This window comes from Phoxinus phoxinus (assembly GCF_949152265.1).
Source record: "Phoxinus phoxinus genome assembly, chromosome: 24".
NCBI lineage: Eukaryota > Metazoa > Chordata > Actinopteri > Cypriniformes > Leuciscidae > Phoxinus > Phoxinus phoxinus.
Window position 1 is genome coordinate 15,069,847 of NC_136899.1, and position 15,574 is coordinate 15,085,420.

General features: G+C 38.2%; 1 protein-coding gene across 6 annotated transcripts in view; it reads left to right on the forward strand.

Moving 5' to 3' along the window:
* The window catches only part of dlgap1b (discs, large homolog-associated protein 1b), a 115,140-nt gene that overhangs the window by 86,999 nt on the left and 12,567 nt on the right, over positions 1-15,574 (forward strand). For all 6 annotated transcript variants that reach the window (XM_079601943.1, XM_079601945.1, XM_079601946.1 and 3 more), the window contains exons 7-8: positions 13,659-14,044; positions 14,877-14,959. In XM_079601943.1, the coding sequence (XP_079458069.1) occupies positions 13,659-14,044; positions 14,877-14,959 (469 nt within the window). The remainder of the gene's footprint in view (positions 1-13,658; positions 14,045-14,876; positions 14,960-15,574) is intronic.

Genomic DNA, 15,574 nt, shown 5'->3' on the forward strand with positions numbered 1-15,574 from the left:
GTGCAGTAAGGTCTTCTTTGTAGAGTTTTAAAGACGATTCAAACAAATACAACAAATATTTTTGGTGGTCATGCAACAGCCCAAATTGGTTTTGGTGGTCGTGCAACAGCACAAGTGGGTTTTGACCTGTTGTGCAACTGCACTAATGATTTTGGTCAGGGGTGCAACAGCAACGGAATTAATAGTAACACCATAATTGGTATTAATTCTTCAAATTTATTCTTGATATTTACCATATACAGTAGGGCTGCACGATATTGGGAAAAAATGACATTGCCATATTTTATTTTTCTGCGATGAAATCTAATCTAATTTTTTCTTACAAACAAAAATGGGGTAAGCACACTTACATTCTCATTTTAAATGATTTAAACTTCAGAGTATTATTTAAATTAGAGTCAATTATTTGTTTGTAACTTTTAACATTAGTTCATGTATCTAATAACTAACATGAACTTACCATGAGCAAAACTTTTGTTACTGTTTTTATTAATCTTTGTTTATCTTATTTTATAAAAATACAGCTGTTCATTGTTTGGTAATGTTACTTACTAATGTGTGGCAATGTTACTTCACAGTGCATTAACTATGTTAACAAATACTGTACAACTTTTGATTTCAATAATGTAGGCTATAGCCTAAATGTTGAAATTAACAATGTTGTAGAAGTGCAGTTTACCAATAGTAAATGTTAACTAATGTAGTTAAATAGTTTAATAAATAGAACATTATTGTAAAGTGTTACAGATTATTTTATACACCAATTCAGACGTCTCGTGAGTTCAGTGTTGGACAGATCAGTTGTTTAAACCATTCATTAAAATGAATCGGTTCAAAGGAATAATTAGTTCGCGAATCGGATGTGTAGTCTACGGCTGTCACAGTGTTGGGTTATGTTCCCTGGTGTCCACTACAGGTCCCCTTCCCCCACGGTGTCATTCTCATTAGGAACTTCATTCCCCACAATCCTTGTCTGCACTCATCACTGTTCATTGTACCCAGCTGTTCCCCATCATGATTGTCAGTTCTGTGTGTATTTATACCCTGTGTGTATTTATACCCTATAGTTATGTCTGTTTTAGTATTGTTACGGAGTCCTTGTTATTCGTCACACCACTTTTGAGGTCTGCTTCCATGCTGTCTTTTAGATTTCCCCAATAAATACTGCACTTGGATCTAACCGTTTCATCTGTGTGTGGATCGTGACAACGGCACGCGTTGTGTAATTATCTCAGCAGTTTAGGATATCACACAAGATTTGTCAACACAGAAAACATTTCATCACTGGATAGTTTTTTTGAAATGGTGAAAAAATTATATTGATCAAATATTTTTCATCAAATATGCAATTGAATAATATTAAATTAATCATTTTAACAACACTAACCCTTTTGTTCATTGTAAATAGCTAATTGTACCAATATTAGCTAATTTTACCAACATTAGCTCATTTTACCAACATTAGCTCATTTTACCAACATTAGCTAGCTTCTCTACCATGAAATGACAACTCAACCGTTTGGTAGAGCATGTTTTGAAAAAATTATTTGACCCTTATAAGACTTATTTTTGTTTAATTAAGTTACATAATTCTGTTTAACAAGTCCTGTGAAACTATAATATGTCAACAAAATAGTATTACCTTTAAAAGTCCCGCCGATATGCGTCATCAAAGGATGAGTAAATTTGCGCTGTGTCACGTGCTGTTTGAAGGAACACTGAAAAGGCACGCTGCTCACAGACACAGTGCCATCTAGTGGATTTTTTTAGCATTGCACAACTACACCAAACGATAGAGATGGCTCATTCAGGTTGAGTTAAGCTTGATGCATTTTTCAATTAAATATAGTGACTTAAAGTGTGGTCTACCAAATGGTTGAGTAGTACCTTAAAGGGTTAATGTGTGATTTCACTTTTTTCCATACTGGTGGAAATTATCCCAAAAGTTGAGGTGTAGTTCTCCCAAAACCTGTCCAGAAAGCTGGGTCAGCATGCATGGGTGTATTTTTCATGCGAGAGCCCACATGGCTCAACCATCCAAGTTTCATTTCTGAGTCTTAGAGATCCCATTCATTTCAAATGGTCTAGGTATCCTGTGACGGCCGCATGCAGGTCTCTATAAATAAAAACTGTTGCCGGTGTTTGTGTAGGCTATTTCCAGTTCAACCATAGAAGACTCGTTTAACATCTAACTGGAAAAAATTCCGTGTTTTTGTATGAAAAAAAAACATTGTCATGATGTTGTGTTGTTGTTGTTATTAAGGGTCAAGATGTCTGCAGTGTAATAGAACAAAATGTGACCTGAGAAAAACATTAGTTCCCAGAATGATGATGCTGCTGTTTCCACGGCAACTAATTAATTTAAACTGTTGATCTGGTGAAAAGAGGATGGAATGATGTCATTTAATTATCTCTAATTTTCTCCCTTTTTGTTTTGTTTTTATTTGATCTTGTTTATTAGAGATTGCTGTTGTTTTGATGTAGTCTTTGCGCCAGAGAAACAAGCTGTAATTTTGAGAATTTTGTGTTTGAACTTCCGTTTTTGCGGTAGCTCTGTATATTCCTATGGCATCGCTGTCAAAGAGTAATTATCTGGCGAAGTAATTATTATTGTAGAGTTAAAGGCAGGGTGGGCGATTTGTTCCAGAAACATTTTCTTGTTATGCTGCTGAAAGCCTCTTCACATCCTGATAACATCACATGTCATCATCAGCGCGTTTCATGAGTTAGACAGACCTCAGTCACCGAACACCGCAACCGAAACAGCAGCCGCCTTTTACAGTTCCTCCTGAACCAAAACAACAAGCTTATGCCGTAATTTGGATGAGATGGAAACCCGTGGTGTTATAATTGGAGCGTTTCGTGACTCGAATTTATGCGTTTCTATGGCTACATCAACGGCGAAATGAATCTGCAGTAGTCAGGTGGTGGTCAGTGTTCTTTAGGTTGTTTATGTTCATTATTATTGCACTGTTATGTGCTTCGAGACATGAGGTAGTTTAATGCCATCTTTCGTGATGCTTGTTTGCTCCCTGCTGTACGCGTTCATGTGTTTTGAAGGAGATGTGGCTTTGGAGACGCTCTGAAGGGAGGCTTGGATGTCATGCTTTCAAAGCTAACTTGCTATTGCTAGCTTCTCTGAAAATTGCCTACCCTTAACGAAAGTTATCATGAGCATTATAACGTTTGAAGCGGATGTCATAACAAATGTCAGTAGACCGGGACGATTTTAAAACAAGTGGTTCATTCATAAATCCGTAAGATTGTACCTTCATGCTGTGGAAATTCAAACCGGAAGACCAAAATAGACCCTGAGTGCATCATGGCGTTTTTGGCGCTCATTTCGATGTCATCCTGTCTAAAAGGAGAGATTGTGACAGTCAGAGTCTCAGAATGCCAAAGATGGCTGCAGTGATATCATAAACAGGTCCTCCAGTCGATCAATATGGACACTCACTTAGATATGATCTCAACATTATCGATTATATTCTCATTACAACGAGTCTGATGACTCTCATATTGAGCCAAGAAAGTAATAAAAGTCCTTTGTAGTAATAAGAGACAAATCAATATTTTTGAACTCAAAGCTGATTTTCTGCAAAGACCAAAAGAATATAATCGTCATACATTTGATATTGTAATACAAGTAGCCTAACTAAACCCGTGGAAAATGCATGTGTTGTTAGTGAACAGTGCCGGTTTTGAGCACAAGAGGGCGGTGTAGTACAGAGAGAGAGAGAGAGTGGAGAAAAGCACGTGTTTGAAATCAAATAGGCAAACTGCCTACTACACGCTTAAAAATAAAGGTTCCAAAAAGGAGTTTTTAGATTCACTTAAAATAACAATTTGAATCTCTCTCTTGCTTAAGCACGTTTTTAAAATCTGTAGAACCCTTTTCCACCATAAAGTAGCCTAACTTTTCTGCATGGAAATGCTCTGGTTCATGGAACCATCGATGCCCATAAAGAACCTTTATTTTTAAAAGTGTACATGAGAGAATATACGTGTGAATCATTTCAGTGAATGATGCAGTTCACAATAAAGTCTAAAACAATGATTGTTTTAAAAATATAATAGTCTTCTAATCCTACTTCTAATGCTAGGCCTACTTCCAGTGTTTTTTTTGTATTATTTAAATGCTATTATAGCATTTATTATTTTTAATTAACTTTAATTTAGTTTTATTTAGTTTGAGTTTAAGCAATTTTGTTATGTACTTTTGTCATTTTAATCGTTTTTTATTATAATATTTATTTCAATAATAGTCGTAATAATTTTAGTACTTAAATTTCAGTTAGTTGCCGAGGCTGCATTTAAATTTGTTTTGTTTACTTTGAGTTACAATTTTGATGTAATATTTGTATATTTATGTATTTAAATTGTATTTCAAAAATAAAAAAAAAATATTATTTTTAGTTTTAGATAAACAACAACACTGGTCATGTAAAGATTCATGGGCATCTTTTTTAGTAATGTAAAGATGCCACATGTAGTGTATTTTTTGCACATTTGTTTGTGCTGAATACTCATTATTTTAGCATAAATGATTAAGGGTGATAGTTTTGCTTTGAGAAATTATGTGTGTGTGTGTGTGTGTGTGTGTGCGTGTGTGTGTGTGTGTGTGTGTGTGTGTGTGTGTGTGTGTGTGTGTGTGTGTGTGTGTGTGTGTGTGTGTGTGTGTGTCTATAGGACAGACCATCTTTCCAGACTTCACAAATCACTCAGTTAGACATTTCAGTTAAACAGTCTTGCTACTTTTCATCCTCTCTCTCTCTCCCTCCCTTCCTCAGTCACCGTCTCGCTCTCTTTCTCTCTCTCAGCCGCACAAATAATCATTTCCTTTCAGGCACTCCCCTCACTCACCATGAAAGGTGCTGTGCTGATTTATACTTAAACATCATGTCTCAAAGCTCTAAGATTTATATGATTTCCTCTTCCTCCCCGGAGTTAGTTAATCAGCCTGTGTAAGTATGTATGTGCATGTGAGAAAGAGACATGAAAGAGGGTGTCAGTGAGAAAGCGACATAATGAAAAACACTGTCTGAAATACTCTACTAGTGTGGGCATGCAGAAAAATACACAAACACGCATAATCTTCAAGCTTTCATATGAATCCCTCCTCTAAATCTATGACCTGAAGCTTACCTTTTAATAGACATTACAGAGGAGATGATCTCATGCATTTCTGCCTGAGTTTCTCCCACACACACACACACACACACACACACACACACACACACACACACACACACACACACACAGAGAGAGAGAGAGAGAATATGTATGCACATGCACATTTTTTTATGACTTGCATTGATCTGATCATAAATTTCAAAATTAAATAGGCCTATATATTTCACATTATTTTGTATGTATATGAGAGGATTATGCATGGATGCATTTAGTTGATCAAAAGTTTCCACAAAAATATTACTGTTTTCAAAACTGGCATTATTGAGCAGCAAACCAGCATATTAGAATGATTTCTGAAGGATCACGTGACACTGAAGTGTCTGTAAAAATAAATGTGGTGTCAGCTGTGTTATGAACTTTTTGAGGTGTGCATTTCAACACTTTTATTTTGATCCTGTAGGTGGCGATAGGCACACAATGAAACATTCTGACACATGCTGGAGCCTTAAAGGGATAGTTCACCCAGAAATTTAAATTCTGTCATAATTTTTCCTCACCCACAAGGAACATAAAAGAAGATATTTTGAAGAATGTCGGCAACTAAACAGCTGATGGTCCCCATTGACTTCTATAATATGGGGGGGGGGGGGGGGGGGGGGAGTCAATGGCTTCCGTCAACTGTTCAATTATCCACATTCTTCAAAATATCTTCTTTTGTCTTCAGCAGAAAGAAGAAATTCCTACAGAACTTGAGGGCGATTAAATGATGAAGGAATTTTCATTTTTGGGTGAACTATCCCTTTAAGTCTGTTCACTTGCAATATAGCGGAATGTGGTCTGTCAGTGTCACAATGTCAATTATCTGTTCATTACCTGATTTAACATGCTTCTTAGTGTTACAGAAACACACTGACTATTAGAAGAATACTTTTTTTTCCCTCTCTCCAGAAACTAGTGGCATCTGAGTCTGTTTTTGGAGAGTGATCTGAGTTCTCTTGACTGTTTGATGACCGTGCACTTTACGTAATTACAACTTAACGGCCTCTCTTTGAGAATCGCTATGCTTTGATTCAGGCCACACAGAAAGGAAGTGCGGTTGTTGTCATGATCCTGTCACAGGAAACTCCTGTCTCTTTCTCTCCTCTCCTCTCCTCTCTTCTCTTCTCTTCTCTTCTCTTCTCTTCTCTTCTCTTCTCTTCTCTTCTCTTCTCTTCTCTTCTCTTCTCTTCTCTTCTCTTCTCTTCTCTTCTCTCTCTCTCTCTCTCTGTGTGTGTGTTTGTGTGTGTGTGTGTGTGTGTGTGTGTGTGTGTGTGTGTGTGTGTGTGTGTGTTGAATGGTTTAGGTTTTCACTGCGAGGGTGGGGCAAACCTTAATTACAGACCGTCTCTACTCTTTCAGAAAGGGTCCTCTGTGTGTCTGTGCGTGTGTGTTTTTTTGCCCCTAAATGTTTTGGGAGGGTCCTTTAATGGCATATATCACTTTGGCGCTGAAGTCTCAAAACATGCATTTATAAAAAGCCAAAAATTACATGCCATTTGGATTGACTCTATATGAGTTTATGGGAAGAGCCGAGGTGTGTGTGTGTGTGTGTGTGTGTGTGTGTGAGGTTCTACTTTAGTAGTTTAGGAAGTCTTTGTAACACAATGCATTGCATTCCTGCACTCCTGCTGGGCTCCTCGTTTGTTCCTTGCATTCTTGCCCACTCACCCCCAACCCCCTGTGTTTGTGTGTGTGTGTGTGTGTGTGTGTGTGTGTGTGTGTGTGTGGTGTGTGTGTGTGAGTGTCGGGGGTCCCTTAAGTCTCCTAAAGACCACTTCAATCTCGGAATAACCCTAAACCAGCACTAACACACTCTTCACAAAAACTACACACATTTCTCCGCCACACACAAGCGGGTTCTTTCCCCATCTCTCCCCCCCTCACAGGATACCGGGGGTCAGAGGTCAAACCTGGAGACACAAAGCATAAAGAGAACAAGCCGCAGAGGGAGAGATGGGGAGTGGGGGAAAGAGAGATAGGTGAGTTACGGGTAATTATTAGGGTGGTTAGTCAGCTGGAAAGTTGGTTAGATTCAAATCAGTAGTGCTGCTCAGATGACAGTACGTTTATTTAGATTCATTCATGGCTCATCTCATGAGTTGTGTGTTGGGTGTGCTGCATATATAAGTCGGGTGTGAACTTTTGACCACATTCCTTTGTATTTAGATGTAAATGCATGAGTGTCAGGCCTCTGACCTCTTGAGATGTACAAGATCTCGACCTAAAGACCTTCAAATGAACACAAACACACACTAAGTTCATACATTCCAGTGCTACTTATATAGCTTTTTATCTATCTATCTATCTATCTATCTATCTATCTATCTATCTATCTATCTATCTATCTATCTATCTATCTATCTATCTATCTATCTATCTGTCTATCTATCTATCTATCTATATCAATTTTTTTATAATAGATTAATTAGTTATTTTTAATTACATTTCAAATATTTATACATTATTTAATTAAACATTTTTATAATAATATTATAAATTAACATATGTAATAATATATATTTTAAAATACTTAGATTATATATTATATTACTCCATTTATATAATATTTTACATTTCTTTAAAACAAAATTACTAAATTAATTACTTAATTACTATATAAATAAATATAAATATGTTAGTATAAAATATTTATATGAATATTTAGTATTGGGTAAGTATTTAAAAATAAAGATAACTTTATTTAAATCTTTTAATTTTTAAATTTTATAATATAAAATAATGCATACAATTATATAAATAAATAAATATAAATATTTTGTATTTAAAAATAAGGATTTTATATATATATATATAATATATATATATATATATATATATATATATATATATATATATATATAATTAGTAAACCAATATAATTTATTAAATTGTGTGTGTGTGTGTGTGTGTGTGTGTGTGTGTGTGTGTGTGTATTTGGTCTTTGATTTACTAAATAGCCTATAATTAGCTTTTTTAATATTTATTTATTGTATTGTATGCCTCATATTTAGATGCTAGGTACATATGAGTGTGTATCTTCCTGTCAGTTGGGTTTCATTCCTGGAAGAGAGCAATGCAGGATGCATCTATCCTTATACAAACACACAAACACTCACACTTGGTGAGCCGTCAAACAGATGTGTAATCAGACAGGTATGTAGACTGATTAGGGAGTGTAAAGGCAGAGATCATTTGTGTGTCAGGAGTGTGCGTGTGTATTAAATTATCATTTTAGACTGCTGTCAAGTTGAATGTGTCTCGTGGTTTTTTGTGTGTGTCTTTGTGTATCCTATAGTTCAGAATGGTTTTGGTGTGTGTGTGTGTGTGTTCTCACTTTAACTGGTGTCAGGAATGCTTGACAGGAACTAAAGCAAATGGGCCGCTAAAACTAATCTCATCCTCTTTTACTGTGTGTGTGTGTGTGTGTGTGTCTCCCCTCATTCATCCCTGCCTCTCTTGTCCTCCTCCAGGGCATGTCTGTCTTTACAGACTAGAGAGAAAAATATTCATCACCTTAAGATCTTGCACCCCTGCAGATAACTACTCCCAATAACTTTGAAGAGTAAAGTTAAGGTTTCAAACCTTTGCATTTAGAAAATCAAATGTTTTATTTTATTTATACATTCAGAAAGAAAATGCTATTTATTTTGTTTTATTACTTTGCATTCAAATAGTATTTGTTTTTTATATTTTTTAATAATTAGTTTTTTAATAAATTCATAATTTAATCAAATTATAAATATTTTTGAATTCAGATTTAATTAATCTATTTTATTTATTTAATTTAATTTCAATTAATATTATTTAATTATTTATAACCCACGACACATATATAATCTCATTCTTACCTAATTGAACTGCCATAAACTGTCTAGTCTGTGTTTTATTCCTTCTTTGAACTATGATTATGACACTTGATGTGTCACCTGTCGACCGAGTGTTAGCGCATGCGTGTGTGTTTGTTTGTAAGCGTGCATGGGTGTGTTCGTCACTGATTGACAGCTGCGGGGAAACTGGCCATGTGTATGAACTTAGAACAAGCAAAAGTAGGTCAGGCACACTGTTAGTAAACACATCCACTCGCACTTTTACAGTTAGCAGTCAGCGCTGCGTTTCTTAAAAAAAAAAAAAAGTGCTTTTTTTGTTCAATACTGGCTGGTCTGTTTTTATCTCTTTTATCTTTGTTTTGTTTTTTACACGCACACGCTGTTTTATAGAAAGGCCACGGATTTCATGTCCCTCCTTGTTTCCACGGCTACACTATCACAAAGGACTCCAGCTGGCTTTGGAAAAAGAGAGCAAGGGACGGAGAGAAAGACGAACGGTGACCAGCCCCTTTCTAAACACACGGCAGCTGGGCCGAACTGTCATTCTGCACCCTGGCCTGCTTACACACACACACACACACACACACACACACACACACAAAACACACTGCGGCCCCTCCTCTGGCTTTATAGCGCTTTGTGTTTTGCGATAATTCCCTTGGCATCTGCTAGAGGGAGCCCAACTAACCTGTTTGAATAAGTTTTATCGTTTTTGTCGCTTTCACACAAGCGCACACACACACACTCACGTCGCACTCGTCTGCGTCCAGACGTCATGATGCCCAGAGGTGCGTTCAATCTCCCCTCCTAATGAAGCATGAGGCCGAAAGGGGAGTTTCTCCGGGCAGGGCCCGAAAAGAAGGAATGAATGGATGATAGGGGGGAGGCAGTGAAGGGGGTTGAGCAGGGGACGTCTTTGATACAGCGCTGGCCCGGGCGGGGGGTAGTGTGTTTTTTAGCCAGGAGATTCACCATTCACACTCCTCCGTCGGCCGCTCGTTTGAAGTGCCTCACAAAGAGGAGTTTGTGGGCCGGGGGCCAAAAGGGGTTTTGTCATTCACAGAGTCCCTCTCCTCCTCCTCTTTAACCTCTCGCTCATTCTTTCACTCTTTTGAAATGAGAAATACTTTATCGGCTAAGAACGCAGCCAATTAATGTTCAACCAACAGGCTAAATTACTACAAAGCTAGCATGCATGCGTGCGGTTTAGCTTTCGCATCACTCGCTCTCAGATTTGATCTGGACTTTCAGAGAGTTTAACTCCAATCCCGATCCCCAGAATTAGTCGCTGCATTTGTTTGCAGTAGCGCTCGGATTGTGTTAGACAAGCGGCAGATGTTAAGACCGTTTTGTTGAGAGAAAGTTGGACGAAAGCATTTCAGGGAGTTTTTCTTTCTCCGTTCCTGCCTGCTGGAGTTCAGGAATTCTCTATCACACTCCACTTCCCAACTGTTGGATAAACACGATGGCCTTGAGAGCGAGCGTGTGTGTGTGTGTGTGTGTGTGTGTGTGTGCGCGGTTTTGGAGGCGTGACGCTTCCATGATCCAAACATCAAAGTGTATCCGTGGAAACTGTGAGGTAGTCAGTAATGCCGCTAACATGGCATGACTTGTTTTTATTCCCTGCCTTTTTTGTGTGCAAGTGTGTGTGTGTGTGTGCGCACACGTGTAGGTGAAAATAAAGTCGTTTGGGATGTGTCCTACACATCTGGTGTTAGAGAATATATCATACTGCGGTTGCCCATGTTAGAAAAACACTATTTTTGAGACGTTTTGGCCTCTAAAAAGACTTTGACAGCTCTCTGGCAACTGATTTCCTCTTCACTTTGTGGAGTCCAGACAACCCATTGACCTTCCTGGCATGCTTTTGTGCAGATGGGGCATATGTGTGTGTGTCAGTGTGTATGTATGTGTCCTGGTAAACACTACATTATGGGGACAAAATGTCCTGACAAGGATGGCATTATCCAAAATCCTTGTCCTTTTTTTTGTTCCCCATGAGGAAAACGGCTTATAAATCACACTAAGTGCTGTTTCTTGAAAATATTAAAATGCAGAAAGTTTTCTGTGACGGGTAGGTTTAGGGTTAGGCAACAGAATATACAGTTTGTACAGTATAAAAATCATTATGTCTATAGAAAGTCCCATAAAACATGAAAACACAACGTGTGTGCATGCGTGTGTGTTGTTTTTTGTATTGATATAAGACTACCATTAAAAAGTTTGGGTTCAGTTATTTATTCTTTAAATAAATTAATACCTTTATTCAGGAAGGATGCATTAAATTGATCAAAAGTGACAGTATAATGTTACAAAATATTTATATTTCAAATAAATGCTGTTCTTCGAATGTTCATCGAAGAATCCTGCAATATCACGATTTCCACAAAAATATTAAGCACCACAATTGTTGTTATCATTGACACGAAATAAAAAATATTTCTTGAGCACTAATTCAGCACTCATTTTTTTCTGAAGGATCATGTGACACTAAAGACGAGTAATAATGCTGCAAATTCAGCTTTTCCATCATAATAATTGATTGCTTTTTAAAATATATTAAAATAGAAAACGGTAGTGTGCGTTTATGTTTTACATATAGTTTACATTTATATTTGTATTCATCTATTTAAACAAAGACAGGAAGAATATGTATATTTGGTAATGAGATTCTCAAGGCTATTACTATTGTGTGATAAGACTGTTTTTAGCTTGGAAACTCACATCTGTATTTTAAAGGGCTCCAGGTGGCTGGATGTTTTGGGCTATTTGACCTGCGGTTTGCCTTTGTCACATAGAAAGAGAGAGCGAGAGAGAGAGGAAAGGCTTTAGAAATAAACCGCAGGACTGGGTGGGTCAGAGAACACACACATACATGCTTGACACATGACACAGGCTCATACACACAGGTGAGAACAAGCACACACACAGTGCCCGGCTCGGTTGCTGTAATAGTTTAAAGAGAAAGCCTGGCCTACTTTCCGCATGCACTGTGACCCAGTTTACATAGATTCAGACACACGGAGCAGTCACAAACCTGTTCCACATCCCTTCTGTGTGTGTGTGTGTGTGTGTGTGAGAGAGAGAGAGAGAGAGAGAGAGAGCTGTTAAAACACAGAGCATGATCTTCTTACAGTGCTATAATCTAAAACAGACACACGCACTCTCGTACTCAGATGTCATAAAGCAAAAGAGAGATCTTCCGATCTAATCCGTTCCCTTCATGTGTCCAGGAGTGTGTGTGTGTGTGTGTGTGTGTGTCTGGGCCTGCGCTAACCTGCTCCTGCCAAAAGCAGGAAATGAGGGAGCTGTAAGAAAATGGACTGCCACTGTTTAGTCTCTGAACACACACACACACACACACACACACACACACACACACACACCGTGTTTAGTCTTCTCCAGCAGCTGTGCTATTCTAAGCAATACAGGCAGGAAGAACAGAGAGAGCAGAAATGGATGGATGATTTTGGGACAGTAATGCCAAACTCCTTTTGTAGTTTTACTCTGCAACTCTACAGTGCTGTACTCTACGCATGCTCTACCTTACTGCACACTACTGCACTCGGACATAAAAATGCTTACCTAGCATTCTTATACTTTTTTATGCTTCATTCTACTTAATTCTATTCTAATGTGCTCTATTTGTTTTAATACTAAACTTCTATTCGCTATTCTGTTTCATGCAACTCTATTGTATTATATTCTACTCTACTTCACTCTGTTCTCTCCCACTCAACTCTGTTGTACTCCGTTCAAAAGTGTAATTCTACTCTATTCTACTTATCTTTACTCTGCTCTACTTTATTAAATGATGTTCTACTCTTACTTTATACTGTTATACACCAGTCTATTCTACTGTACAAAACGTTGTTATTGTACTTTATTCTCTACTCTATTCAAACTCTACTCAACCCCATTCTATTATATTGTAGGTTACTTTTGGCTATTCTTCTCAACTTTATTATGTTCTATTCTATTATATTTTGCTACTTTATTATCTTTTACTCAACCTTGTTGAGCACATTTGCTACTCTTTTCTGCTCTACACAACTTTATTCTACCCTGTTCTCCTCGGCTCAACTTCATTGTACTCTAATGTACTTCACCAACTTTGTTCTAATTTATTCTACTGTCATTTATTTCTGCTCAACTCTGCAGTGATTCAACTCTACTGTTCTACTTTACTCAACTTTATTATGTTCTACGGTACTGAATTCTGTTTTACTTTAACTCAATACTATTACATGCCAGTCTACTCTATTCTGTTTACTTAATTCTAATCTTCTCAACTTGATTTGACTCTGTTATACTGTAGGCTACTTTATTCTCTTCTTCCCAATGTTGTTCTACTCTATTTTGTATTCTAATCCCATCAACTTCACTGAACTTGACTCAATGTTTTCACTGACTTGATGTTTTGCTGTATTCTACTCATCTCTGCTGTGTTTGTATTCTATTGTATTGTTCTCTAAAGTACTTCAAATAGGTCCATGGTACTCTAAATTCACTTCCACGTCTTTTTGTCATTTTCAGATCCTGAACCTGCAATTATTCTTTTGTTATCTTTTGATTATTAAATAAATTGAACTAAATTGTCAATCGATGAATGCGCTACTTGTGTCACTTAGTAACCTATCACCTCCTCCTACTCCACAGTATCATCATGTATAACAACCTACAAGAAAACTCCGCCCCCCGTCCCACCCAGGTCAACACCCACCAGACCATACATCTCTATAACAGCCCAGAGCAGCACAGAATCAGCACAGGATGCCTACAATGAGCTCACGGGTGCTGGCCCTGCAAACCGGGCCTTAGCAGCGGTCCAGTCGGGCCTCAGCAACTCCACTGAGAGCATCGATAGCATGAAGGCCCTGACGGCAGCCATTGAGGCAGCGAACGCTCAAGTCCACGGCCCGGCCAGCCAGCATGTGACCAACAGCACCATCACCATCACCACAGCCAGCGCCACCAGCGTAACACGCATCGCACAGGACGCTAAGAAAGACGCCCTCAGGAAGTGCCTGTCCATAGGGATACAGGTTGGCCACACACAATCACATCTGCGTTGCCTATAGGGTTACAGACTAGCAATCCTAAACTAACAAAGAAAACACAAAACAGAGATCAGATATGAGCTCAGTGTTTACAGGACTTCAAGAAAAGAAGTAAGCAACACACTACCGGTACTTGTGTATGTGGAAAAATACTGTCTCTCAAAACCTTCAGAATAGTGTACTGCTCTTAATATTTCTGGCACACAAAGATTTGGCAAAAATAGTAAGATTAGTATGCCAGTATGTTATTTTAAATTCAGCCGGACATTATTTACAGTATATACTGGAATTATTTAGTATGCTCTAAGACAGTGTACAATATGCCCATAAATGCTGTCTAGTCATTAATAATCAGCAGTATATTCTCTGATTATTGAGGAGCCATCTATGTAGTATACACTGTGATACCCAATGAATGAATGCTGTCTAGAATGGCAGCAAACTTCTATGAGCACATCCATTGTCTGCAGTATATTCTCTAGTTATTGAGTATGCGCCAGTATTTTACATGCTATGATGCCCAAATATGCTGTCTAGGTAGGCAGCGTACTAAGTTTTACACAGCAGTACATTATCTGATTATTGAGTATGCATCAATAAAGTGTACAATTTCCACATTTCTAATCACTTCTTGCTTTACACCTACATCGTTTGGAACTAAAATATTCACAAAGGACCATTTAAAAAGGCCTCAAGTACAAACAACAACAAATGTAAAGCAGTACATTTAACAATAACAATTCAAAATTGACTGTAGACACCCAGCCTCCATATTTAATGTGTGTGTGTGTGTGTGTGTGTGTGTGTGTGTGTTAAGGTTGATGGTCCTGAGGAAACCAGCCAATCAGAAGTGCACTGCAAGTTTCAGTCTGTCGGCATTCAAGTAGAAGAGGAGAGTAGGTAAGTTTATCTACACCCACTCACTCTCTCTCTCTCTCTCACACACACACACACACACACACACACACACACCCCAGTAGCAGCATATTCCATTACATCTCCAGCCTTTATCTCCAATCATGTGCTCATATAAACGAGACAAAGTAATTCAAAACATTACAGATGTGAGGATAATGACTATGAAAGCTTCTGAAAAAAATGGAAGCTGTAAGAAGAGAGAGAAAAGAAAGCGAAAGAGAGAGAGATGTCATTTCAAGCACATGTTCCTGTGACAAAGACCCTCCCATTCTCTATTTCACACACACAGCTGTCCCTATCATGGTGGTTTGGACACTGGGGCCTTCTGAAAGGGTAAAGGAGTGGGAGGCAGAGAGACAGCTGCTCTGTGTGTATGCGAGTGTGTCTGTGTGTGTACGTGCACCGCCATCTGTTGCTGTGCCCATTATGAAGCAAGGCAGGCTGCTGGGTCACAGGCATGGTCAAATATCGACCCCCTGTCTTACCTCTCTCTCTCTCGGGCTTTCTTTTGCTTTCTCTGACTCGCGCACCCTCAGATGTCACTGTTTTAGCACCCTGTGAGAGGGAGGGACATAACGCCAGGAGGAGGTAGAGTGA